This window comes from Emys orbicularis, chromosome 3 (assembly GCF_028017835.1).
Source record: "Emys orbicularis isolate rEmyOrb1 chromosome 3, rEmyOrb1.hap1, whole genome shotgun sequence".
Taxonomy (NCBI): Eukaryota; Metazoa; Chordata; order Testudines; family Emydidae; genus Emys; species Emys orbicularis.
Window position 1 is genome coordinate 214,001,288 of NC_088685.1, and position 24,348 is coordinate 214,025,635.

The 24,348-nt window shown below is 58.8% G+C and overlaps 1 protein-coding gene across 3 annotated transcripts in view; it reads right to left on the bottom strand.

Moving 5' to 3' along the window:
* Positions 1–1,520: 1,520 nt before the first annotated feature.
* KLC4 (kinesin light chain 4) overlaps positions 1,521–24,348 on the bottom strand; it is a 33,243-nt gene continuing 10,415 nt past the window's right edge. The window contains exons 10-15 of one of the 3 annotated variants that reach the window (XM_065401947.1): positions 24,086–24,153; positions 22,960–23,068; positions 21,763–21,894; positions 5,584–5,708; positions 5,032–5,089; positions 1,521–2,392 (exon numbers count right to left, since the gene is read on the bottom strand). In XM_065401947.1, coding sequence (XP_065258019.1) covers positions 2,303–2,392; positions 5,032–5,089; positions 5,584–5,708; positions 21,763–21,894; positions 22,960–23,068; positions 24,086–24,153 — 582 coding nt within the window. In that variant the 3' untranslated portion in view covers positions 1,521–2,302. Of the gene's footprint in view, positions 2,393–5,025; positions 5,090–5,583; positions 5,709–21,735; positions 21,895–22,959; positions 23,069–24,085; positions 24,154–24,348 lie in introns of all 3 variants that reach the window. The other 2 variants (XM_065401946.1, XM_065401948.1) reach the window with 2 other exon arrangements.

Consider the following 24,348-nt stretch of genomic DNA (forward strand, 5'->3'; position numbering starts at 1 on the left):
AAATTCAGTGTTGAAAAATCCAAAATAATAAACACAGAAGGGAATCATTTGAACTATTCAGACATGTTGCTGGATTCTAAATTACCTGTATCAATTCAGGAAACAAACCTAGGCATGACCGCGAGCCGCTCAATGTGCAGCTGTGCTCAAATAAGCAAACAGTGTTTGGCTGCAGAAGGCATGGGATGGAGAATAATATGGACTGTCATAATGCCATACCATAAATTACTGACAGTCTCACCAGCACAGGGCACCCCGTTTCATACAGGATATTACAGAACTAGAGGGGTTGAGAAAAGGGCAGTGAGAATGATCAGGGCCCAGGCAAGCTCGCATATGGAGACAGTTTGAAAAGATTGGGATTGTGTACGTTAGAGAATAGACAAGAGGGAACATGATCAAAATCTATAAAACAATGACTGGGACAGAGAGGGGAGATCAGGAGCTTCTATCCACCTTTTCTCTTAACACAAGAACAAGGTGACAGTGATGTAAAAAGACAGCAAATTCAAAACTGGTAAGAGGAAACATTCTTTCCCATAATGCACAATTAGCCTGTGGAACTCACTGTCACATGATGTTGTTAAATCCCATTTAGCAGCATTCATAAAAGGCAGGGGCATTCATTGGGTAACAACAATACGCAGAGTTATAATAATAAATACCAACAACAACTGGAGTTTGGGAAGGACTATAAACCCTAATGCTTCATGGCAGAAGCCAGCTTGTAACTAATAGGGTTAGGAGGAAGCTTTCCCTGGGGCAGGGTGTTCCACAACCGCCCCTGTCAGAGACAGGGTACTGGACTAGGTGGATCCCCCACCCCCAGTTGGATCCAGTATTGCATTTTGTAACTCTACAGCCTGCAACTGGGGCGTTCAAGATGGAAAGCTGGAGAGACCACCAGGCATTTCACCCCCAGCAGCCTCCCATGTGTTTAATGCAGACAGCAGCTGAGAGCAAGGGATCTGCATGTAGCCAGAGGCTGGTGTGAGACCAAACCTCCCTCTCCCCTTGCCGGTTGTGTCTGCAGACAGGCCTAGTAAGGTGTCAATCTCCAGCACCTGGGGCTCGGCACAGACGCGGATGCGAGCGCTTGTGGCTAGCCAGGCCTGGGCGTTAGGAGTGGAGCTGGGCCACATTTTTCAGACAAAACTTTTTTCACCAAATAATGCATGTTTGGAGTGACCAAAACATTTCACAAATTCGTGTCCAATTTGCCGAATTGTTTCATCCAAAAATTCAGAAACAGTTAAAATGTTTGATTTTTTGATTCAAAACAACTTTTTGTTTCAAATTTTATTCCCCGTCTATTATTTTTGTAAGGTAAAATCCCTCCAAAACCAAACGTTTTGTTTGACCCGAAACACTCTTTTTCTTTTGGTTCAGCCACTGAGCTCTATAGCTAGGAGCCACTGTCCATATTTGTCGGAGTGCAGCCAGCCCTCCCTCCCCACTGGCTTGGAGGCTCTCACCACAGTCCTTTCGGCGATTTTTTATTTAATAAAATAAAGTACCACAATCAGAGGGAAATCATGGATAACAATGACCCCACAGCTTCCCCAGTGCCCAGGCACTGCTCTCGCCATGCTAAGGCAGACACAGGCCACACAGCGAGATCAGGAACTGGACTTGCAGAGCTCCTAGGGATGGGGGTGTAGGGATCTGGACACATTCCTGATGGGGTCAGCGCCTGGGCTGAATCCCATCGGTGAACTCCCCGGGAAGGTCGCAGGGTTGCCATGACCCTTCCAGCCTCGTCCTCTGGTTCCCAGGGAGCTGAATCGGAAGAACCCCAGTCCCGGGCACTGGGTGGTGCTGAGGTCGGGGAGCGGATGATAACTAAGGAGAGGGCAGTGCTGAGGTGGGGTGAGCCCTTCAATGCAGAAGGGACAGGCCTCGGGGGGGATGGTGAAGGATCCCGCAGGTCTGTTTTGGCGCTCCTCTCAGACAGCCCCAGGGAGTGGGGAGTCTCCACCCCTCAGCTCTGATAGCCAAAGCCACAGGTAAGTGCTGCCCCCAAAGCCGCTAGTCCCTGGCAAGTACCAGGCCCAGGCAGGCAGCAGGCAGAGGGAGGCTCTGTTGTCTCGTGGCTGGTGCTCCCCACCCCATGCAAGGGCACACCTCTTCCAGGGGCAGTGTCTGAGACAGGGCAGGCTGGAGCTCCGGGCTGTGGGGGAGCAGCTGGAGTGTCAGGCAGTGCGGGGTCCTGGAGGCGGTGCCGGAGCCACAGAGTGCAGTCAAACAGCAGGAGCATCTGAGATGGAGCCAGGAGGGGTGCAGAGAGGAGCCCGGAGGCGGGTCAGTTGGAGGTGAGCAGGGAGCTGTGAGAGGACAGATCCACGCTGCTGGCACTGAGGCCTCTCTTCTCTGCCCAGAGGCCCGGGGAACCCTGAAAAACAAACCACACTGTCCAGGATCCCACGTCCCCGGCATGCAGGCCCGTGCCCGGACAGCTTCCTGGGGGGGAATGCGATGCCTGCCCTGCTCTGAGCTGAGCCCAAGGGGCCATGTCCTCTGAGCTCCCCCAGCCAGATGCCCGCAGCAGCGACCATTCAGGTTAGCTCATGCCCCAACCCCATCTCAGTGGCATCACGCCTGATTTTCATAGTGACAATGGACAATATCACAGGAGCTGTTGGGGGAAGCTGGAGGCTTTGGCACCTGGGGAGAGGCTCAGAGGGGAGGGGGGCAGTGTGGATTTAGCACATTAGCGGGGGCGGGGTTAAAGTTATCATCAGTGAATACATGACTGTTGACATGTGACTGTCATCACTAGGTTCCAGAGTCACGAGCTCATCAACAGAAATGAGTCAGTTCAGCCCCCTCCAGCTACTGTTTCAGGCTGTCTGCACACCCAGGCAGGCACACGCAGCGGTCATGCTTCTGCCACGTTTAAAGTTTCTTCCAACAACACGGGCTTGTTTTTTGTTTGTAATAAACGCTCAGACTCCGGCAAACAGTTGTGCAGCAAATCTCCCATCCAGGGAATCATACAATCCAGCCCGGGGCCGGATTCACTCATGGGCTTGGAACATCACTGTCCAGCCTGAATTATCCCAGACGCTGGCGTACATGGCCCAGGGCTCCTCCCAGAGCCTGTCCGTGCTGCTCCCTAACTGGGCACAGGGCTGGGCTACTGAGCAATGCCGCCCTGCACACTGTGCCCAGGGCCTGGCACCGGCAGGAACCAGGGCTGTTGCGCTGCTGGTTCCCTCGATTGCAGTCAGTCATGGGCCGGAGCACAGCCGGGACGGCAGCTGCACGTGGGCAGACAGCTCCACTGTAGAGCTGTGAGGTCAGGGCCCCGCTTCCCCCCAGGGCTCAGGTCAGCACCTAGGAGCAGTTCAGGCTGTTCCTGCCCATGAGCATTTCCCTAGCCCCCATCCCCGGGGAATTTCAGCTGCCACTGCCCCGGCCCCGCTTCCCCCCAGCGCATACCCCCATTGCCTCGGCCCCGCCTCCCCTCAGGACGTACCCCACTACCCCGGCCCCACCTCCCCCCAGCGCATACCCCCACTGCCTCGGCCCCGCTTCCCCCCAGCGCATACCCCCACTGCCCCTGCCCCGCCTCCCCCCAGCACGTACCCCACTGCCCCGGCCCCGCCTCCCCCCAGCGCATACCCCACTGCCCTAGCCCCGCCTCCCCCCAGCGCATACCCCCAGTGCCTCGGCCCCGCCTCCCCTCAGGACGTACCCCACTGCCCCGGCCCCGCCTCCCCCCAGCACGTACCCCTCACTGCCCCAGCCCCGCCTCCCCCCAGCACGTACCCCACTGCCCTAGCCCCGCCTCCCCCCAGCACTTACCCCACTACCCTAGCCCCGCCTCCCCCCAGCGCATACCCCACTGCCCTAGCCCCGCCTCCCCCCAGCGCATACCCCCAGTGCCTCGGCCCCGCCTCCCCTCAGGACGTACCCCACTGCCCCGGCCCCGCCTCCCCCCAGCACGTACCCCTCACTGCCCCAGCCCCGCCTCCCCCCAGCACGTACCCCACTGCCCTAGCCCCGCCTCCCCCCAGCACGTACCCCACTACCCTAGCCCCACCTCCCCCCAGCGCATACCCCCACTGCCTCGGCCCCGCTTCCCCCCAGCGCATACCCCCACTGCCCCTGCCCCGCCTCCCCCCAGCACGTACCCCACTGCCCCGGCCCCGCCTCCCCCCAGCGCATACCCCACTGCCCTAGCCCCGCCTCCCCCCAGCGCATACCCCCACTGCCCTAGCCCCGCCTCCCCCCAGCACGTACCCCACTGCCCTAGCCCCGCCTCCCCCCAGCACGTACCCCCCACTGCCCCGGCCCCGCCTCCCCCCAGCACTTACCTCCACTGCCCCGGCCCCGCCTCCCCCCAGCACGTACCCCACTACCCTAGCCCCGCCTCCCCCCAGCGCATACCCCACTGCCCCGGCCCCGCCTCCCCCCAGCACTTACCTCCACTGCCCCGGCCGCGCCGCCCCCCAGCACGTACCCCACTGCCCTGGCCCCGCCTCCCCCCAGCACGTACCCCACTGCCCTGGCCCCGCCTCCCCCCAGCGCGTACCCCACTGCCCTGGCCCCGCCTCCCCCCAGCACGTACCCCACTGCCCCGCCTCCCCCCAGCGCTTACCCCCACTGCCCCAGCCCCGCCTCCCCCCAGCACGTACCCCCCACTGCCCTGGCGCCCCAGCCCCGCCTCCCCCCAGCGTGTACCCCCACTGCCCCGGGCCCACCTCCCCCCAGCACTTACCCCCTCTGCCCCAGCCCCGCCTCCCCCCAGCATGTACCCCCCGCTGCTCCGGCCCGGCTCAGTTTGTGAGGCCAAGCTGCCCTGGCACTACCCAGTGCTGGTTTATTAGCATCTTACTCCTTGTCTCCCTTTGCCCCTGATGCTGCACAGCTGGTGGCTGTTGCGTTCCCACCTCATCCTGCCTGGGTAGGATTTCATTTCAGAAAGGCGGCTTTGCAGCCCTAACCGGCCCGTGCGCATCGCTGCGTAACCAGGCAGCTTTCCCATGCCCCGCGGGCTCTGAGCACTGCTTGCTGCCGAGCTCTCACCTGGAAGGAATTGTCACTGGATGTATTCAGGTGATTTAATGATGCTGCTCGTTTCATGCTACAAAAAGAAAGAGGAAAAGGGTGAGTTCTCGAGCTCAGCCCCTGCCCCTGCCCGTGGGGTGCCGCCTCCCACCCCTCGGCCTGGCAACCACCCGCATCTCCGCCGGACAGCACAGGGGCAGGAGGAAAGGAGCTTGGACATACACTATTTCCCTGGCAGACCCTGCCTCCCCTGGGGCCAGAGAGCCCCAGCCCCACCTCCAGGCCCATCCCCGCAGCCCCTCCTAGAACTTCGTGGGTCCCCATCTCCGCACATGGGCAGGACGAGAGAGCCTCTTGCTCCCCCCGTTTTCTCTGGGCTCAGCCTCCATGCTACTGCTGCCAGGGCCCAGGCCAGAGGGCTCTGCAGAAACCCCTCTGTGCAGGGACCCTGCTCCCAAAGAGGCAAAGCCCCAGGAAAGGGCAGCCCCGGCATATGAAGCCGGCGTTTCCGGCTGGCCTGAGAGGCAGCGATGGGTGTGAGAGCATGCAGGCCCCTTGGGAGACACGTACTTTGTGTCCCTGGGCTCCAGGGGGATGTTCCCCTGCAGCTTCTTGACTAGCATTTCACTGCTCCTCCTGAGCACGTCCCGAATCTTCCCCAGGGAGCCGCTGCGCTGGAGGGCACCACTGCCATCCTGCAGAGAGAGAGGCAGTGAGATGGCTGCCGAGCGCAGGGACTGCACCCCATGCCAAGGGAAGGCTGCAGCAGGACCCCAGTGCAAACACCGCAGGCTCACTAAGATCTAAATACAAACAGAACGGAGCCTCTCGGAATCGGCACCCCCCAAACTCCGCCCTCAGAGCCAAGCACGGCCAGTACTGAGCAGGGAAAGCCTCGGACAAGCCGGGCACTGATGCCAACCAGTGTCACTCAGCACAGGGAAATCAACACGATAGACCAATCGCCAACTCACCCTGGTGCCCTCTAACCTGGGGCGGGAGGTTAGTGGGATGCTGGTGGCGTGATTCCCACACTCACGTGCCCACAGAGACCCCCCCTGCCTCTGGCATTCCAAGTGACCGGCCATCCCGTGCAGTTAGCAGGGGAGCCCCTCCCGGATTGCTCCACAATCCATGTATTCATCTGTGGAGACTGAACCCCTTTGCGGATCAAACGCAGGGGGAGCCAGAGTCCCCAGACGTCCCCAGAGGGGGGCTGTGGGACTGACCCCGGGTGGCAGCGAGGACCCCAGTGAGCTCCTCCGGCCGGGCTGTTGCTCTCTGACGAGCACGCTGGCCGGAGCCGTGCCGGGGCCTGCTGGCCGGAGCTGGGGCTGGGGTTGGTGTATGCTGAAGGGAGCTTTGCAGTTCATCCTAGGGGGGCTGGGGTGCCTGCTCCTCTCCCTCCTCCCCACCCTCTTCTTCCCTTTGATCACGCCTGCTCCTGGGCTGACTCCTGCCCTGGCATTTCGCCCTCTCCCAGGACCAGGCAGGAGATTGCTGTACTGAAAGCCTCTGGCTCTGCCTGGGCTCGCTAAAGGACGGCTCCTAACAGACGAGGGGTTAGGAGGGTCTGGTCTGAGGGACCCGACAGCGCTCAGGGGAGGAGCGTGGAGTGCCCGCCCCGAGGAGGGCTTTCCCTCTCTGAGTAATGGGTGTGCTTGGCACTGGCTTTGCCCTGCTACAGATCACTCCCGCTGGCATCTCCACTTCAAGGGGTGTTTCTTGGCTCTCTGCTCTGCAGCCTGCCCATGGCTTCTCCTCTTGGAGCCTGCTGACCTGTGGCTCTCGCAGCCCTTGGCTGTTTGTGTTGGACTGAGATCGGGCAGAATAGAGAAGGGGCCACAGGCTCAGCATGGGTGTAGGACCACCATGGGGCCCAGCTCAGCTACCCTGGGGCCATAGGGGGCCATGGGCCCAGCTCAGCTCCCTGGGGCCACAGGGAATTGAGGATCCCAGCAGAGCTACCCTGAGGGGTTGTGGGACCACCATAGCTGCCCTGGGGCCACAGGGAGTTGCGGGTCCCAGCAGAGCTGCCCCGGGAGGCCTGCTAGTAGGGTTATCACCTGGCTGGTATTTGACCGGCCTGGCTGTTTTTTTATGGATTTGCCAGTTGCCAGAAAAATAATTTAATCTTTTGGGGTTTTTTACATGGGTCTAAAGTTTTGCATTATTATCACCATACACAGGGATATCTAATATTAAAAGTGTATGTGTCCAGCTAAAGATGCTACAACGTTGCTGTTAATAATAAGAAATTGCTGGAAATGGCAAAATCAAATGGCAAATATCAATTCAAGAAATAGATTCAATGGATTTTCTTTATATATAAAATCCCAAAATGTTCACGTTCAAGTTTCTAGTTAAAATATAGAATCACTGCAGTCTGGGAAAAAATAATCTCAGTGAAGACGGACACAAACAAAGCACCTTGGAGAAGCACGACCAAGGTAAGACAATGATGTTCTCAATCTTATCTATCTGTGTTATCCTCTAGATACTATAGGTGGCTGTTGAAGCAGGGGGTTGCAGAGTTGCCTTGTGGTTGGGGGGTGGGGTTGCAGCAGGCTTGCCATGTGGCGGTGGTGGTGATGGGGTGTGTGCCATTTTTTTGCATTTCACCCATAGGGCAGGCTGGCTTCCCTCATCCCCTTGCTGGAGCTGACCGGGACATGTCCCAGCAGGACCAGTGATACCAAGGCTGCCCTGTGTTGTCGCTCAGGACTCCACGAGCTGGGGTCAAGGGCCCAGTGTCACACCCTTTGGTCCATTTTTCACCCCCATCTGAAACCCCCCAGCTCTCTCTCCTCCCCCCGCCCTACTGGAAGCGACACCCCCCATGTCCCTTGCCAGGGCTCACCTGGGGGCTGCCTTGTGCCCAGCTTTGCTCTGCCAAGAGCATTTCTCAGGTGCGTGGCCTGGTGGAGGGCACACAACCCCCCGGCAGCACTGACAGTATCTGGGGCGGTGCTGGAGGGGCTCTGCCCTCCCTTGGCAGAGGGCAAGGCTGGCACTGAGGCCCACAGAGAAGCAGTGCCCCAGGTCACCCAGCAAGTCAACCCCAGAGCTGGGAACACAACATGGCAATTGTCAGGCCCGATCAGAGCAGGGTCCCATTGCTGACACTTGCCAGAACCAGCTGGTTCCGAGGGAGAGGCAAGAAGCCCACAGGGGCAAAGACAGGATAAGCTGCGCAGAGGGCACATCAGCTAAGCTTGGCCTGCACCACACAGCGGTACCACATCCGCGCCCTGCTGTGAACAGGCAGGAGAGTTGTCCCCACGCTAACCACAGGGCAGAGACCAATGGAGAGCAGCACAAACCGAGTTCAGCGTCATGGCAGCCAACACCTCTGCTCACGTCTGCTCGGACATGGGACAATGCTGTGCGGCAGGACAGGCCGGTGTGACCACCCGACCCCCTTAAACAGGGGCTAGATCTCTTCCAAAGCTTTTGGATTGTAAAGATCCTTATGAGTGTGACTCCAGCTTAGTTATCCTACGCCAGCTGAGTGTCCAATCCTTTTTCAAATCCTGCTAAGCTCCTAGCGTCACCACTATCTTGTGGCAGTGAGTTCCGCACACCAACTGTGTTTTGTGTGAGTCTTGCCTTTGCTCAGCTGTGAATTTGCCACCTTTCAGTTTTAATGACTGTCCCCTTGTTCTTGTGCTACAGGAGCTGGTGAACGGCCACACCCGCCTGCCCACCCTTCTCTTTGCTCTTCAGTACTTTTTGTCCCTTTGCCGCGTCCCCTCTAATCTATCTCCTCTCTAGAGCAAACAATATATGTATAAGGCAGCACCTAGATGCCCCAGTTGCCACTGTGCTAGGTGCTGTACATGTGGTAAGAAACATTTGGTAAGGCCCTGCTCCAAAGAGCTTGACAGGTGTAATAATAATGTATTTCTCCTGTGCCAGGGCTTGGGAACAGTGAGCTGTTCAAAATGGAAGCACCGGGCCGGATCAGCGCCTGGGCCCAGCTAGCCAGCCCCGGGTCCCGTCTCTCACACCAGCCAGGAGCAGCCAATTCAGAGGTGAGTCCATGAAACCCCATAAAGGACAATAGGGGGATAACCTGTGCAGAGGAATGGGCAGTCGGGGCAGAGTCATTTCCTGAAGCACTATGGTTTCTATCCCACTCCAAGCCTGTCTCCTATACCCGAATGGCCCCATCCCTAGGAATGGGAGGTTACTCCTCTGCAGACCAGCTTTTTCCTTTGATCGGGGCGGCAATTGCTGCTTTCCACTTTCACTTCTCCCTGTATCATGAGATCGTCCCTGTGCCATTCACTGATCTAGAATCTGTCCTATTCCCTGTCTTGCTAATCAGTCAAACTTTGCAGTCTCCACTTACAGAAGTTTTTCCAGGCCTCTAATAATTTGTAATGCCCATCTCCAAATCCCTGCTATTTCTGCTCTAGTGTTTTCTCAACAGGGTGCCCCACACTGCACGCAGCACCACAGGTGACAGCACACCATGGATTTCTATACTGCCAATAGAATGCTTGCAGTAGGACTTGCCATTCCATTCTGCATTTCACAGAGCTGCTGACAATGCCGCCCCGGTCTCTTTCCTGGGTGGTTCCAGTTATTTCAGAACCCAGGCAGGTGGAGGAGTCGGTCAGATGATTCTCTCCAAGTGTATTACCTTGGATCTGTCAGCATGGACTATTGTTACCACTGTGTAGCGCATTCTCCTAACTTGGCTGGGTCCCTCTGAGGTCCCTCATAGTTCTCTCTCTGGTCTTGACAAAGCTAAACACGATCCAATGGCTCGAAGTTGAAGCTGGACAAATTCAGACCAGAAGTAAGATGTACATTTTTAACAGGGAGAGTAATTAACCAGTAGAACAACTTACCCAGGGTCATGGTGGATTCTCCATCACTGGAAATTTTCAGATCAAGATCAAATGTTTTTCTGAAAGCTCTGCTCTAGGAATTATTTTGGGGGAGTCTTATGGCTTGTGCTATCCAGGACAGACTAGATCAGCACAGTGGTCCTTTCTGGCCTTGGACTCGATGAACGTTCTGTGCAAAAGCCATGCTGGTTAGTCCCATATAGCTAACAGTTATCGAGCAATTAGCTCATTCTACTTTTAATTATAATTTCAACCTAGTCAGCTGAGCCTGAAGTGCGGGCCCTGGTCTGTCATTTGCAGGATCATTCCTGTAGCCTTTGTGAAAATAGAAAATGTCCTATCCTCCAGTGAGGTAGCTAATTTCAACGGGTGCTGGGAATCCAGCCACTGAGGGCCTGGGTTTAGGGAGACTCCTCTGCACAAGCTACCCCCTAATTGTCCTTTAGGGGATTTCACGGACTCTCCTCTGAACTGTTGTCCATTCTTGGCCACTGGTTGAGACGGCCCCTGGGTTAGAGCTCTTGGCAGTACCACCTGGTACCAGAGGCTCATTGCTCTTTAATATTGGTATGATCCAGCATCTTTCCTTCTGACCCCTCAATCCCTGATACAGCAGGTCCAGGGTGGGAACTTCCACAACATCCTCAGCCATGAAGACTTGGGTGAAGAAATCCTTTTGCGTCTCAGCAACATCCTCCTCTTCTGTATTTGCTCCCTCTGACTCGAGGTGGTCCAGCGGACCCACCACTTCCCTCACACAATTCCTGCTTGTGATCTGCTTACATACCCCTGGTTTATTTTTAATACTTTTGAGCACTTGCTCTTCAGATTCCTTCTTAGCCTGGTTGGTTCCTCAAGTTTTGTCTACTGTGGTGCATGCTCCTTCCTACTGACTTCACTCATTTCTGAAGGGTCTCTTTGGCTTGAGTAACCTCTTAAACCAGCCATTTAGCCAGATGGGTTTACTTCCTGCTCTCCCTCCGAGACTCTGTCATTGCTTCCTTCAGTAGAATCCAAATCTATGGGGCTTGGCTTCTTTATTTTTGACTCTACTGCCTCTTTGAGCAGCTTCCTCATTCTTTAAATGCCCATCTTACTTGTAGTCTCAATGTGCCAGGCTTTGGTGACTGTCCTTCCCTGCGTGGTGGCATTTTGGTCGCTATGACAGAGCTCATCTACTCTCCCTTCTTGAGCCAACTGCTGTGTGCTACTCGGGACTCGCCCCTGGGGTGATCTGGAGCTACCTCCCCAGAAGCAATCACTGAAAGGAACTGCTTCTCTGATCGAGGTCCTGTGGTGCCATCTGACCAGGTGCTATGTGGGAAGTCTCCCATGATTATTGTTGCATTACACCGAGTTGCCTCTTTGATGTACTGTTAGATCTATATCCTTCAGATGTGGAGTATGTCTGTATACCAGCTGTGCTGTGTGGTCCTTGGCACTCAGAAATGCCACCCATTAGGTTCCACTGAACCCTTCAGTTCTGGCACTACTCCTCCACCTCCCTGCAGAGGTGGGTCCTACCCTGCTCACACTTGTCCATGGATGTTGGTCGTTCCACCCTGTGCCAATATACCATCAAGCTCCTCTCACCGGGCTAGGAATTCTAATTTCCCTAGGTTGGTCCTTTGCTTCTCACTGGTGGGGTGGGGTGGCGTTACTTTTGACTGTATGCCTATTCTTAACTCCTGGGTCTGCCAGTTTGATAACAACACCATTTCCCTCTGTGACCTCACCCTGCCCCTGCCCCGATGCTTAGCCAGCCCTGTGTGTGGAGCTAAAAGCATTTCAAAGAAGGCTCTGTCAGAGGCCCTTGGTCCAGGCATTCTTCGTAGTGATTGAAATATAGCTTCCAGGACCTCTCCCTCCTCCTCCCACTACGCTACCTAGGCAAAACACCCAACAGTTCTCCCAGTCTCCCCATATGCAGTGATCAAAATCCCCTATGGAAGCTCCCAGCTCCAATCCCAGTCCCTGGAGCGACCTTCTCGGTCCATGAGGATTGATCAGCCTCCACTGTCTCTGCTGGAAGGTGGGTTCTATCTAAGGGGATATGCCCTGCATCCCCTCCCGCCACGGGACTGACTGCAGTGCCGAGAGGATGGGGGAAGGCAGACGCGCTCTGCAACAGCCCTTTTTGTCACCTCTGGAATAGTTTCAGCTCTCGCTGCTCCTCCAGTTCAGCAGCTCTGGCCTCAAGATGCTTCACCTGGGCTCTGAGGTCCATGGGCTGTTTGCATTGGATGCAAATGACCCCCCACATGTCCACGCCCAGCCATCCTGGGGTGGGTGTCCTGGCAGCCGACGGGGGGCCAGGTTATCTTTCTTCAAGTGGAAGGCCAGGATTTCAGTGGTCTATCTCATCCACAGGATATTTGAGTACTTCACTAACAGCCAATCTAGCAGCCTGCCCCCCAGCACCATCTCCCCCAATGCTCACTCTAGCACTTGGCTTTCTGCCCTCACACGGGGGCAGTGGCAGGGAAAACCACGGCTGGCTACCCACGTCCTACTTGCTGTGGTGCCAGGCAGCCCCTCTGGCTGGAGCTGAGAGAAGCGGCTGCTGGTGCATTGCCAGCTCTGGATGCTGGGGCAGACCCTTCCCCACGCTGCACAGGAGAGCGCTGTGGCGCTCACCCCCAAAGGCCCTTCACCATAACAGGGGGGCAGATAAACCCTTGGAGTAAAGCGTCAGGGTTTGTAAAATGGAGGCTGCTGTATACAGGGGTCTCCCTCGTCAGGAAGTGCCATTAGTCCCTTCCAGAAAGTCCCACGAGGCAGCTGAGTGTGGGGGGCTCACGAACCCTGCAGTGCCCTCGCTCTAGAGAATAAAGCCTGTCTCTAGCCTAGCCGAGCCCCTTTGCCAGATGTTACCCAGCATCCTGCAGCGAGGGAGGCTGGAGCTGAGGAGATGCTGACTAGGAAGAGGGTGGAGCAAGCCCACCTCCGAGTGGCTGCTCTGATATTCCACTGGGGAAGCCAGTCGTGGGATGGGAGGGGACATGGGTGAGCTGGAGAGAAAACTCTTTGCTGGGGCCCCTGCTCTAGCAGAGACAGAAGCAGCTCACGTTCCTCATGTGCCAAGGTGATCACGCCACACACACACACAGCCAGCAGGGAGCGCTGTGATCATCTCTCCTGACCTCCAGCAGAACGCAGGTCACAGCACCTCACCCAGTGACGCCTGAACCCAGCCCGGCCTTCTGGCTGGGCTAGAGTGGAGCTTTCAGAAAAACGTCCAGTCTCGATGGAAAGACTCCCAGTGGTGAAGAAACCACTGCATCCCGTGGTGAACTGGTCCAGTGGTTAATTACCCTCAATGTTGAAAATGTCCACCTTACTTCCACTCTGAATTTGCCTCCGTTTCCAGCCACTGGATCTTGTTCTGCCTTTGCCTGCCTTTGCTTTCCAGACTCTGACTCATCTGCTGTTCCGGTGAGGGATTCAGCCATTAGGAATGCCGAGGGCAGAGTATCTGATGACTGGGACTTGCCTACCGGACAGACGATGTTGTAAGGCATTTAGATAGACTTGTAGCTAGTGCTGGGGAGGAGTCCGGTCTTGGCACATAGTGACAGCAGGAAGTGAAGGTACATTTAGATTGCTAGGAATAAAACTTTCAGGTCTATGCACAGAGGGAGCTTCAGTGTCTCAGTGCACTGAGAAGATGGTATGAAGAGGGGGGTTATTTTTGTGTGTGGATGGGACAGACAGCCTCTCCAGCAGGGCTGAGGGGGGGTCCCCCCAGCCCAAGTGCTGCCGGCACTAACAGGAATGCGGGTGGGGGGATAATTTGAACTAGGAGCTGGAGGAGCACTCAGGTCAGACAGGCGGGTGCCGGCATAATGCAAAGTGTGACATTACCAGAATCACTGCAGCACAGCTGGTTACAAACGGTACAGGCGGAGTAGCTCACACCCAGGGGTGGAGCCCAGCACTGTGGCTGCGGGATTGCAGGCTCTGATGATGACAGCTGAGTGCAGAGGACTAGAGCACACTCTGTATGAACACAAACTGCATGTCACACCAAAGTGGCAGCTTTGCCGATGACATGAAACTGACTGAGGCGTGTCTAGACCCGAGGAGACAGAAGGACCTGACCTGGCTCTAGGAATGGGCAGGACGGGTGACGACAGTCCTGGTGACAAACGCACGGTAACGCACATTGGGAGGGGAGCGCCTCACTCACTGTACTCAGTTCTAAACAGTCATAGGGAACCGGCGACAGGAAAGCCCTGGTCTTAGCCTGGCACTTCCAATGCTCTGTACCGAACCGTTTACTGTGCCCAGCGCCTACCTCGGCTTTCTAGCACAGGTCAAACGTCTTCTTGTTTAATCCCTTCTACTGTCACGGAGCAACAGCCAGCCCTCTTCCTTCTGCTACAGGGAACAGGTGGTCAGGTGGTGATGCAGCGATCGGGGAGTCAGGACTCCCTGCTTATTCGAAGGAATAACTGTAGCTACTCCTATACCTCAAAGAGTTCTAACGTCACTGTAGCCTCTCAGGGAACAGGACTGTGTGTCTCTGTGGGAAGCTCAATGAAAACCTCTGTCAATGGTCAAACAAGAAAAAATATATTAAGGCGCCCAAGGAATGGGATGGAGAATAATGCTGAAAATGACAGGTAAATCCATTGTTCAGCCTCAGCTGGAGACAGTGCGCGGCCCTGCTCCCCCCACCTGAGACAGGAGAGCGCAGAATATAGAGAGTTAATGACATGCAGTGAGACTGGTCAAGGGCCTGGAAAAACTCCTCTAGAGAGAGGCTGGAAAGCCTGGGCCTGCGTAGACTGTAAGCGCTCTGGGACAGGGACACTCTTCCTACATGTCTGCACAGCCCCCAGCACAACGGGGCCAGGCTGGTAGGACCACGAGTTGCTACAGTAATACAGATAATATTTACTCCAGAGAGGAGATGAATCCGAGGGGACACGCCAAAGGGACACGCCGTGCAGAAGGGCAGGGTGGGCCTGGTTATTCATCCACTCCCGTAACACAACAAGGGGCCAGTTTCGAGTCCCCTCTCAGTCTCTTTCATGAGAAACTGAACAGCCTGAGCTCTGCCAGTCTCTCACTGGGAGGCATTTTCTCCAACAGACCAGCCCTCATCCGATTTATGGCTCTTCTCTGCCCCACCCCCCTCCAATTTGTCAGTTGAGGCCAAATGCTTAGCAGTATTCAGCGAAGGACTGGATATTTCTCTGGCTCCGGAGCGATTCAGAGATACAGCAGTGGGGAGTTAAAGAAAGGATTGGGCAGGGATACACCCTCCTGCCTCAGGGCATGAGCCAGCCTCCAGCTAATGGGGTCAGGAGGAAACTGCCATTGGTTAGCCCACTGCTACTCCTGTAGGGTTTCTTCCAGCCTGCTGTGGGGCAGCCGGCACTAGCTCTCATTGGAGGTGGGCCCTGGCTCACCCGGAGCTGGCAATTGCCAAGTTAATGGCACTGTGCCCTCACACCAGCTCCCCCCACCTCACTACAACAGTCCTGCTTGTAGCTTTCATCAGCCCAGCGTCATTGCTTGGCCAAGGCTGAACTCAGCCCTCCAGCCTCTGGGAGCTGCCTCCAGTTGTGCATCTGCTGGGGGAGCTCATTCCCAGCCCTGTTGCGCAGTCTCCTAGGGCCGGTTGGGGAGGGGCCTGCAGGCTGTGACTCCGACCAGGCAGAGGGAGGCAGCCGAGTGCCACGGCTAGGCCCCAGGGCCGGGAGTCAGGAGAGCTTGGGTTTGTTCCCTGGTGTGATCATGGACAACTCCTTTAGAGCAACAGTTTCCGAGTGGCCCCATGCTCAGGGTGCCCAGCCGGAGGTAGCCCAGGCCTGTTTGCCCAGAGGTGCTCCCATGCATGGGAGTGCTCAGCGCCCCTGGAAACCAGAGCCTGCCCTGAGCCACCTACTGGGGGGGCCCCCGCTTTGGGAAACATGACCATGAGGTGTCCGAGCCTCCGGCCCTCCATCTGTTCAAGGGGCTCGCTCACTCATTCCACTTTGCGTCTAAGTATTGCCGTGCTCAGGTGCATCTCCCATCCCACACCGTGACGCCTCCCCCACACAGACACACTGTCCCCACACACACCCCTACTCCTGGAAATGTGTTGGGAAAGCTGGGGTGGGCCATGGCTGGGCGGCTGCAGCACCCCCGGGCCCAAGGAAGGAGGGGGCTTGCTTCACCCAGCGTCGGTCCAAGTACCGGCAGAGCCGGGCGGCCTAGCGTGTGTCGCATGGAAAGAAGCACAGGGCAGCAGGTCAGGTCTGGCTGCCTTTAATTGGAGGTAAGTTAGTTCACAGCATTGCCGGGGAGCCCCAGTTCACGTCAGAGAGACGCGCCGCGGCAGAGGCGCTCCCCACGCCCAGTGCCAGAAGCAAGCCGCTGGATAACCCGGTGCAGGTGGAGGGCACAGCCATGCAGGGGCCCAAGGTATGGTTGGAGGAGATGCAGGAGCAGGGGCTGGTTTACGGCTCTCTGGGGGAGCAGCCACCGAGAGGCTTCCTCACAGTGTCCTGGCCCCGGCCTTGCATAGGGCTGGAGCACAGTCGTGTGGGCACTGGCCTGCGGGCTACCAGGGAGCGAGCTGGGAGCCCAGCACCCCTCAGCAGGGGCACCTCTGCACTCAGGACAGGAAGGGAGCAGCTGCTGGGCATCTGGCATTAACAGGACTCTGGCTCCCTGAAGTAGAGACTCCCCTCCCCCCTCCACTGGATGCCAGGGCCTAGAGGGGCTGCCAGCAGCAAGGGTCAGCTTTCTCAGAGCCCTGCCCTGCAACCCCTACTAGGGCACAGAGCTCCAGGGCTAACGTCCCCCCTTGCAAGGCAACCCATCCTGGGCCACCGAGCCCTGGGGCAAGCAACCCCGCCAGGCAAATGCCCCCCTTGCAAGGCAGCCCCCCACACTGCATCCTCTTGTGCAGAGGGTCCTAGGAGACTGCTTCTAGGCTGCTGCAGCCCTGCCAGCTCCCATGGCCCCTGCGACAGCGACAGGCAGCGCCTAGCTCTCTTCTCTACGCCCCTGCTGTTGGGCTGGGAGCCAGTCCTGCTGCTGGCTGCTTGGGGCCCTGTCTGAAGGGAGCTGTGGTCTCAGCATCAGCCCCTCTGGCTGCAGCAGGGGGATAACTAACCTTTCCAGGGCCACGATCGGGAGGGGCAAGGTGTGGATACATTCCCCCCCCATTCGGTAGCCTCCTCCTAAGTGCAAGGCAGTGACCCGGGAGTCTGAATGCAGCTCCCAGCCCAGGTCCCTAAGGCCTGCCTGGGTCGAGGCTGCTCAGCTGCTGTCTGGGCATGAGCTGGGCTGGGAGAAGGAAGTGGGGACTCCCCAGTCCAAGTCCCACCCTGTGCCTCAAACATGCCCTGCTCTGCCTCCTCCCCCACCACCCCCTTACCTCCCTACAGCCAGCCCCCAGAACTCATCCCATCTCTCCCTCCGTCCCCCCGCGTCCCCTCAGCCCTCCCTACAGCCAGCCCCCAGAACTCATCCCATCTCTCCCTCCGTCCCCCCGCGTCCCCTCAGCCAGCCCCCAGAACTCATCCCATCTCTCCCTCCGTCCCCCCGCGTCCCCTCAGCCCTCCCTACAGCCAGCCCCCAGAACTCATCCCATCTCTCCCTCCGTCCCCCCGCGTCCCCTCAGCCCTCCCTACAGCCAGCCCCCAGAACTCATCCCATCTCTCCCTCCGTCCCCCCGCGTCCCCTCAGCCCTCCCTACAGCCAGCCCCCAGAACTCATCCCATCTCTCCCTCCGTCCCCCCGCGTCCCCTCAGCCCTCCCTACTGCTCCTCCCAAAAGCAATTCACCCTGCCGCAGGGGGAGCGCCCCCATCCCGTGTGGGCCTCCTGCTGTCCCTCGCGGCTGGGAGCTCCAGCTGGGGCCTGCCTGCTCCCTTCCCTTGCCACGGTGGCTTCACATGGCTCCAGCCTCTGCTCCTTCATTCCCTGCTCCCTTCCTCTTAAAGGAGCAGCAGTGCACATGCTGCTTCACCCCTCACTCCCCGTCCCCTCCCAAACGGGGCTACTGGGGAAACGCAGGCTGGGGTGGAACCGTTTTCTCAGCACGGTCACCCCAGGGCCAGAATGGAGCCCAGTTGGACAGCCCGCCCTCCGCTATCAGCAGAGAGGCCAGGACTGAACAAGCCACACAGCAGCGCTTGTCCCATGTCTGCGTCCCGCAGCCCCCGTCTCCCCCAGCCCCTTCAGCTGCTGCCCCCAACCCTGACTGGGAATCTGGATCAACAACCCCTGCAGCTGCTCAGCCCCCTGCTCGCCTCAGCCTTGGCACCTGTTTCAGTCCTCATGCCTAGTCAGAGCCCAGAGCTACCGTCCTGTGAGTCAGAGCAGGGCCTCAGAGCCCACAGACCAGAGCCACCCTTGCTCGCCCAGGCCTCTGTGGTGCCAGACACAGGCCCATTCTAACGTGATACAAGGCTGCAGGGAACAAAGTGCCCACACACAGCCCAGCAGAGATCCCCATGCGGCCCAGGCCTGCACACCCCAAACTGTACCCCCCTAGCCTCCCTGTGCCCTGGCAGCTACGGAAAGAGCAGGGAGCAGGCTGGCAGGCTCGGGGTGGAGGGGGTGTGCATGTGCAGAGCAGTCTGGGGGATGATGGGGGAGTGTGAGCTCCTGTGGGCGTGTGGTGCACACCCAGGAAGCGAGGACACTTTCCATCAGCAGGCCAGGCCCCAGTGACACAAGGACAGAAGCAGAGGTCGGGGGCCAGAGGGATCCCTGCAGCGGCCCTGCCCTGGCCAGGGGGAGCGGACAGCTCCACGCAGAGTCTTCCTGCTCTCTCGCTGGCTGACAGAGTACAGCGGCTGAGCCCCTGCAGCCAGGCGCTCCTCTGCAGGTGCTGTGGTGCCCCTCGCGCGCTGGGAAGGTAGGCTGGGGACTGGCGTGAAGTCCTTGCTGAGGAAAGCAGGAGCGATGGGAAGGAGGGATGGTGCGGAGGAAAAGTCGGAAGGTACAACACATACATCCAGGTGATTGTAGTGGAAGGGAAAGAGGGAGTCTCAGGAGGCATTTAAGCCTAGTGCACAGAGAGGAGAAAGACATCATTTACAAGGCCATAGTGAGGATGGAGGTAACCCTGGGGGACAGGCGTGGGCCATGCCCCAGCCCGGGCAGAGACAGAACACACAGATGCCCTGCAACTGGGCACCGGCCATTCCTAAGGGAGCAGGAAGCCTGAAATGCGTGGAGGTTCCCTGTGTGCAGACACGGAGGCCTGGGAAGGTTTGGGAGGCCCCGGAAGCTAGCTCCAGTGCGGGCCCAGTCAGCTCTCATGCCCTACATGGAGGGAGGGCGCAGACACCTTTTCTCCCAGGTGTTTAGTCACTGGAGTGAATGGATGCCAACAAGCAGCGATTCCATCCTCCTCCTCTCCCTGCCTGTCTGGCTTGCTGGGATGTGGCCACAGTTTCACTGGCTCTGTAGCCAGGCAGGGCTGGGGTTGCTAATGAAAATACCAGCAGAGCCCCCTGCCCCCCTCTCCTGCGGAGCCCCTTCAGCCCTAGTGCTGGTTAGAAAGGGCCCACATGCAACATGGCCCTTGGGAGGTCTTGGTGCTCCAGGGGAGGGGAAGGTGCTACCTTCCTGCCCAAACCACTGCAGGGCAAACCTGCTGCCAGGGGGAGCTGCTCTGGGGAGGGCAGGATAGCAGTTCATGGATAGAGGTCTGGCACTTGAGGGCCTTCTCTGCCCACTGACTTGATCACTGGAAGTTACACAACCTTTGGCCCCAGGGCAGGACTGGGGGTTGGCACTAGGGGATGGATAGCTAGGATCAGAGCCACAAGTGGAGCTTCTGAACCCTCCAGATCAGAGCAGGTAGCAACTGCCCATGAGGGACAAGATCCTAAGTTAACTGAATCCATCTCCCCCTGGGAAGGGCATGTAGCCAAGGGGCAGAGCTACTGCACAGCAGAGCCGCGGGGGAGCCAGCCGGGCGGCCAGGCCAGCGGGCAGCAGAGCCGCGGGGAACGGGAAGTGCACTGAGTTCAGCCTCAACTGGGGCAGCTGTGAGCTGCAGCCCTCCCTGGAGCTACATTGGGCCTCAGTCCATGGCTTGCCAAGCCAGGCAAGAGAAGTACTGCTAGGCCTCCGCGGCTCAGGACACGACAGCAGGCACTGCCTTCCCCCAGCTAGGGCAGCAGCTTGGGCTGGGATGTGGCACAGCCTGGCCCCCTAGGAAGGGTGTGATCCAGGGCAGCCCCTCAGGGAAAGAGCTCCCAGCCCACCACCAGAACAAAGCAGATCAAAGGGCACCACAGTGCAGACACAGCATGGGAGGAACCACGCAGGGAAAGGCAAGCCAGGAGATCAGTGGTAGGGGAGTTCTGGACCCAGTGCCTGGCAGCCCCCAATCCACTCTCTCTGGGGGATGACAGGCCCCTTCAGAGACCCATCCAGGTGGGGCAGTCCTCCAGCCCCTCCGCTGGCAGGCAGGGAGACAGCCGTCCTGGCCTCCTCTCTCCATAGAGCAGCAGGCTGCCTGCATTCCCTGGGAGAGGGAGCTGCACCACAGAGGAGACCACCCCCACCCCTGCTGCCCCTGGAGGATAGTCCTCCTTCCCCTGCTCCCAGCCTGTGGGCTCCTCGCCAGTCCTACTTGCAGCCCTGGGGGACTCCCTGCCAGCTCTGCTCCCAGCCCCGGGGCTCCCCACACTGCCTGGAGAGGTTACGCCACAGCTGCCTCTTGGGTACAATCCACAATCAAGAGAGCGAGAGGCGTGGTGCTGCCTGGCCGTCATGGCAAGGGAGGAGAGGCTCATGCAGGGTGTGCGTGTGGGGTGGGGTTAGTGAGCTGATGGAGGGGGGGGTGTTAATGTAGCCAGGGTCACAGCAGTCAGGAGTTGCCTATCCTAGGCCAAGCCCATCCCTCACCGTGCACCATGCTCCCTTCCTCTAGCTCGGATGCGCCCAGAAACTAGCTACAGTGCACCGCTCCCAGGCCCCCCAGTGCCACAGCTCCCCCTCCCCCGAGCCAGAACGCACACCCTCTCCCTAGCACCACGTGCCCCACACTCTCCCCACTGCCCTTCACGAGTCCGACCCCTGGGCACTGCCCCCCTAGCTAGACTCACGTGCCCACTCCTCTGGGCCAGGAGGCTGGTGCCCCTTTTAGCACTGGAAACAGAACAGCTGCCTCCTTTCGGAGCAAGCCTGCCCTGGCCTCCAGAGCCAGATGGATGCCACAACCAGGGTCAAGCCCAGTCTCCTTTGGAGGCAAGGCTGGTGGCCGGGGGATGAAGACATGTTCCTGCCCACCCTGCCTGGCCTGTGCTCCCACTGAGCACTAGCTCCCGCCCCCGCCCTTAGACTGACGCTCCTGGGGGCAGCGTGTCACGCTGGGAGGGGGTCTATGGCTTTCAGCCCCCAGGACAGCAGTGAGGGTAGGGAGTTGCCTGCAGCTATAACCCACTCCCCAGTCACACTCACACACACCCCTCCCACCCCGCCGCAGGGCACAGGAGCTGTCCGCCAGGCTCCCTCAGGAATCCCACTCAGGGCTGGCCGTCGGTGTGCGATGCAGACATAGCCAGGAGGGGTGTTAAGGGGATGCCAAGGCTGGGTTAGGGGCAAGCCAGGGCTGATTTGTTCTGGACATTTCCAACGCCAGACTCAGCAGCCCCTCAGAGCAGGAGTCACCCCGCGGAGCGAGTGCCGGGCGCTCCCCTCCCTGGCCCGGCTGGCTAATGGCGAGAGAGGGCAGGGCAGGGTGCAGGGAATGAATGAGGCAGGCAGGGATGCCACGACAGGCCATCAGCTCCTTGAGACTGCAGGGGGCAGCACTCCAGCAGGGGCCCCTGGGCAAGTGCTGCCCCCTGCCTCTCCCAGCTGGCCTAGGCAGTTCTTGATGGTGGACTTGTACTTACCCCGCTCCACTGAACGCCCATACTCACTTCCTCGCTACCGTCTGTGGTGTTCTCATACTTGACACTGCCCCCCAGGCTGTCACGGCCCCTCCTCCTCTCCGCGCCGGCTCCCTCCTTCAGAATCTCCACCACCTTGGTCTGGTTAATGGGGTCAATGCCCTGCAGAGGGGTCAGCACAGGAGGATGCAAGTCAGGGCTGGCCCCTCGCTGCTACTGAGAGCCAGCGCCACCATCTGCCCCAGGACGTGGCACGGCCCAGCCCCCTGCCCCCATCCCCAGGACCAGAACGCTCGGGGGGGCTTTGTGCTGTCCCCTTCGGGCCCAACCACACACAGCAGGGAAGGGAGAGCCCAAGAGAGACTTGCTGCGGGCAGCAGGGCAAAGGAGAGAGCAGGGCGTCCCCACCACCTAGCTCACCACACTGAATGGGCCGGCTAGAGCATTACATGCAGGCTGGACAGAGCCTGGCTGGAGGGCTCTGGCCAGCAGAGTGACCAGACAGCTGACAGTCCCACTGGCCATCGCCTATGCCCCTCTGCCGCTAGCAGCCTGGGGTCCCGAGCAGCCCTTTGCGAGGGGCCTCGTGGGGAGGTCCAGCCGCTCCCGCTCAGCAGCTGGTTCAGCTCCGAGGGGCACTACTGCCCTTTGCAGAAGCTCCCATTCAGCCAGGGGCTTCAGCACTCTAGTTATTAACCCTCCAAGCCCCTCCCCTGGTACCGAGCAATGCTTCCAGCTCTGCAGTTCCCGGATCTCCGCCGGAGCCCTTCTACACAGAGCGGGGCACGCTCTGCTACCTTCCAGCCCCCCTCAGTCACCCATTTGTTAGCCGCTCAGCCAGCCCTCGGCTGCACCGCCAGGCCTGGGACCTCGTGTGTCCAACTGTCAGTCTGATCTCTTCACGCCTGTCTCCCCAGCTGCTTCTGTGGTGCAGATGAATGGCTCCCTAGCTACCGGCCAGGCTAACAGATCTGTGGCAGGAGTGTTTCCCCGTACCGCAGACACCCCCGAACGACTCCTCCCAAGCCCCAGCCCCGGGGGAGCCAATGGGACTGCACGGATTTAAATCCACCAAGCCTAGGGAGCCTGGGCGGGGGTAGGCATCACAGGGCCCCGCTCCCAAGAGATCCTGTTGCTACTCTGAGGGGATGTGCCAGTGAGCAACCCCTCCCCCGCCCCCCCAGCTCCATCCCACTGCCCAGGTCCCCAGGGCATCCCAGGGGTTACCTGCCGCCGAGACTGCACTGCGCACGCCTCCAGCGTCTCTGCTGCTTCCAGCTTGCCCTGACGCCTGTACAAAGCGCCGAGGTTCCGCAGGGTGGTGGTCACTGTGGGGCTGGGGGCGAGAGGAAATGGGAGGCTGAGGCAGCAGCCATCTATCCCCCCAGCAGCTCCTGGCACCCCTTGCTCTGGAGTGGCTGGGGACACTCAGCTCTGTGTGACTGTGCCTGGGAGCGTTCCAGGGGAGAGCAGATGGGCCACAGCTGGGCTGGAGTGGGAAAGCAGGGGAATGGAGCCGCCAGGCGCCTGGCCTTCTGGGATGGGCCACACTGCACAGGAGGGCCCAGCCATCAGCTCTCCCTGAAGGCATTGTGCACGCACAGACGCTGCACGCCCCTGGCCCTAACAGCCGCTCCGCACCAACTGGCAGAGGGCACCCCATACATAACTCCGCTCAGCCTGACACTCACTGGCTAGGGTGACCAGATGTCCCGATTTTATAGGGACAGTCCCGATATTTGGGGCTTTTTCCTATATAGGCTCCTATTACCCCCCACCCCCGTCCCGATTTTTCACACTTGCTATCTGGTCACCCTACTCACTGGCATCAGACCGTCTCTCAAGTGTCAGGGAAGATAGCATGTGTCAGCTGGTGGCACTGGCCCTGAAAATCATCGAGTGCCTATGGATGGGGTGGGCACAGAGTTAGGGACCCCTGCTGGAAATAGGTTCTTCCCGTGTGTTTGAGAGGCAGCTCCTATGTCCAGCCTGCCCTAGAGAGAGGCACGTGGATTCCCCTGTCTGAGACACAAGGGGGCAGAGGGAATGTCTTTTACTGGATCAACTTCTGTTGGTGAGAGAGCCAAGGTTTGCAGCAACACGACAGGCTCTTTGGATCCTTACAGGCAGAGGACAACGAAAGTAAATGTACATACAAGATAAAGTAATCAAGCTAAAGAGGCCAACCCCTGGCCATGTGCTGGAGAGGGCAGGGCAGCCAGCATGAGGCAAGGAAAGCACTGCAGGGGCTATTACTGCGCTGAAGGCTGTGGCAGGGCAGCACCTTGGCTCCAGAGGGGCTGGTTGCCAATGCTGATGCCATGCCCCCCTGGCTCCCCAAGCCCCCCCTTACCTGCTGACTTTGCAGGCTTTGTACCAGCTGCCGTACTCTGCATAGGGGTCACCGTCTCTCTGTTTGCTCTGCAAGGGAAGGAGAGGAGAGGTTAGCTAGAGCGGCGCCTGCCTCAGGCCCCCAGAACAGCCCCATCCCATGCTGGACTGAGCCCGACCCTGATAGCTGTGGCCAGCAGCAGCTCAGCATTTAAACATCCCCCTTTCCATCCCTGCCCCCCAGTTCTATGGGGGCCCCCAGAGGAGCTCTACATCCAGCCTGAG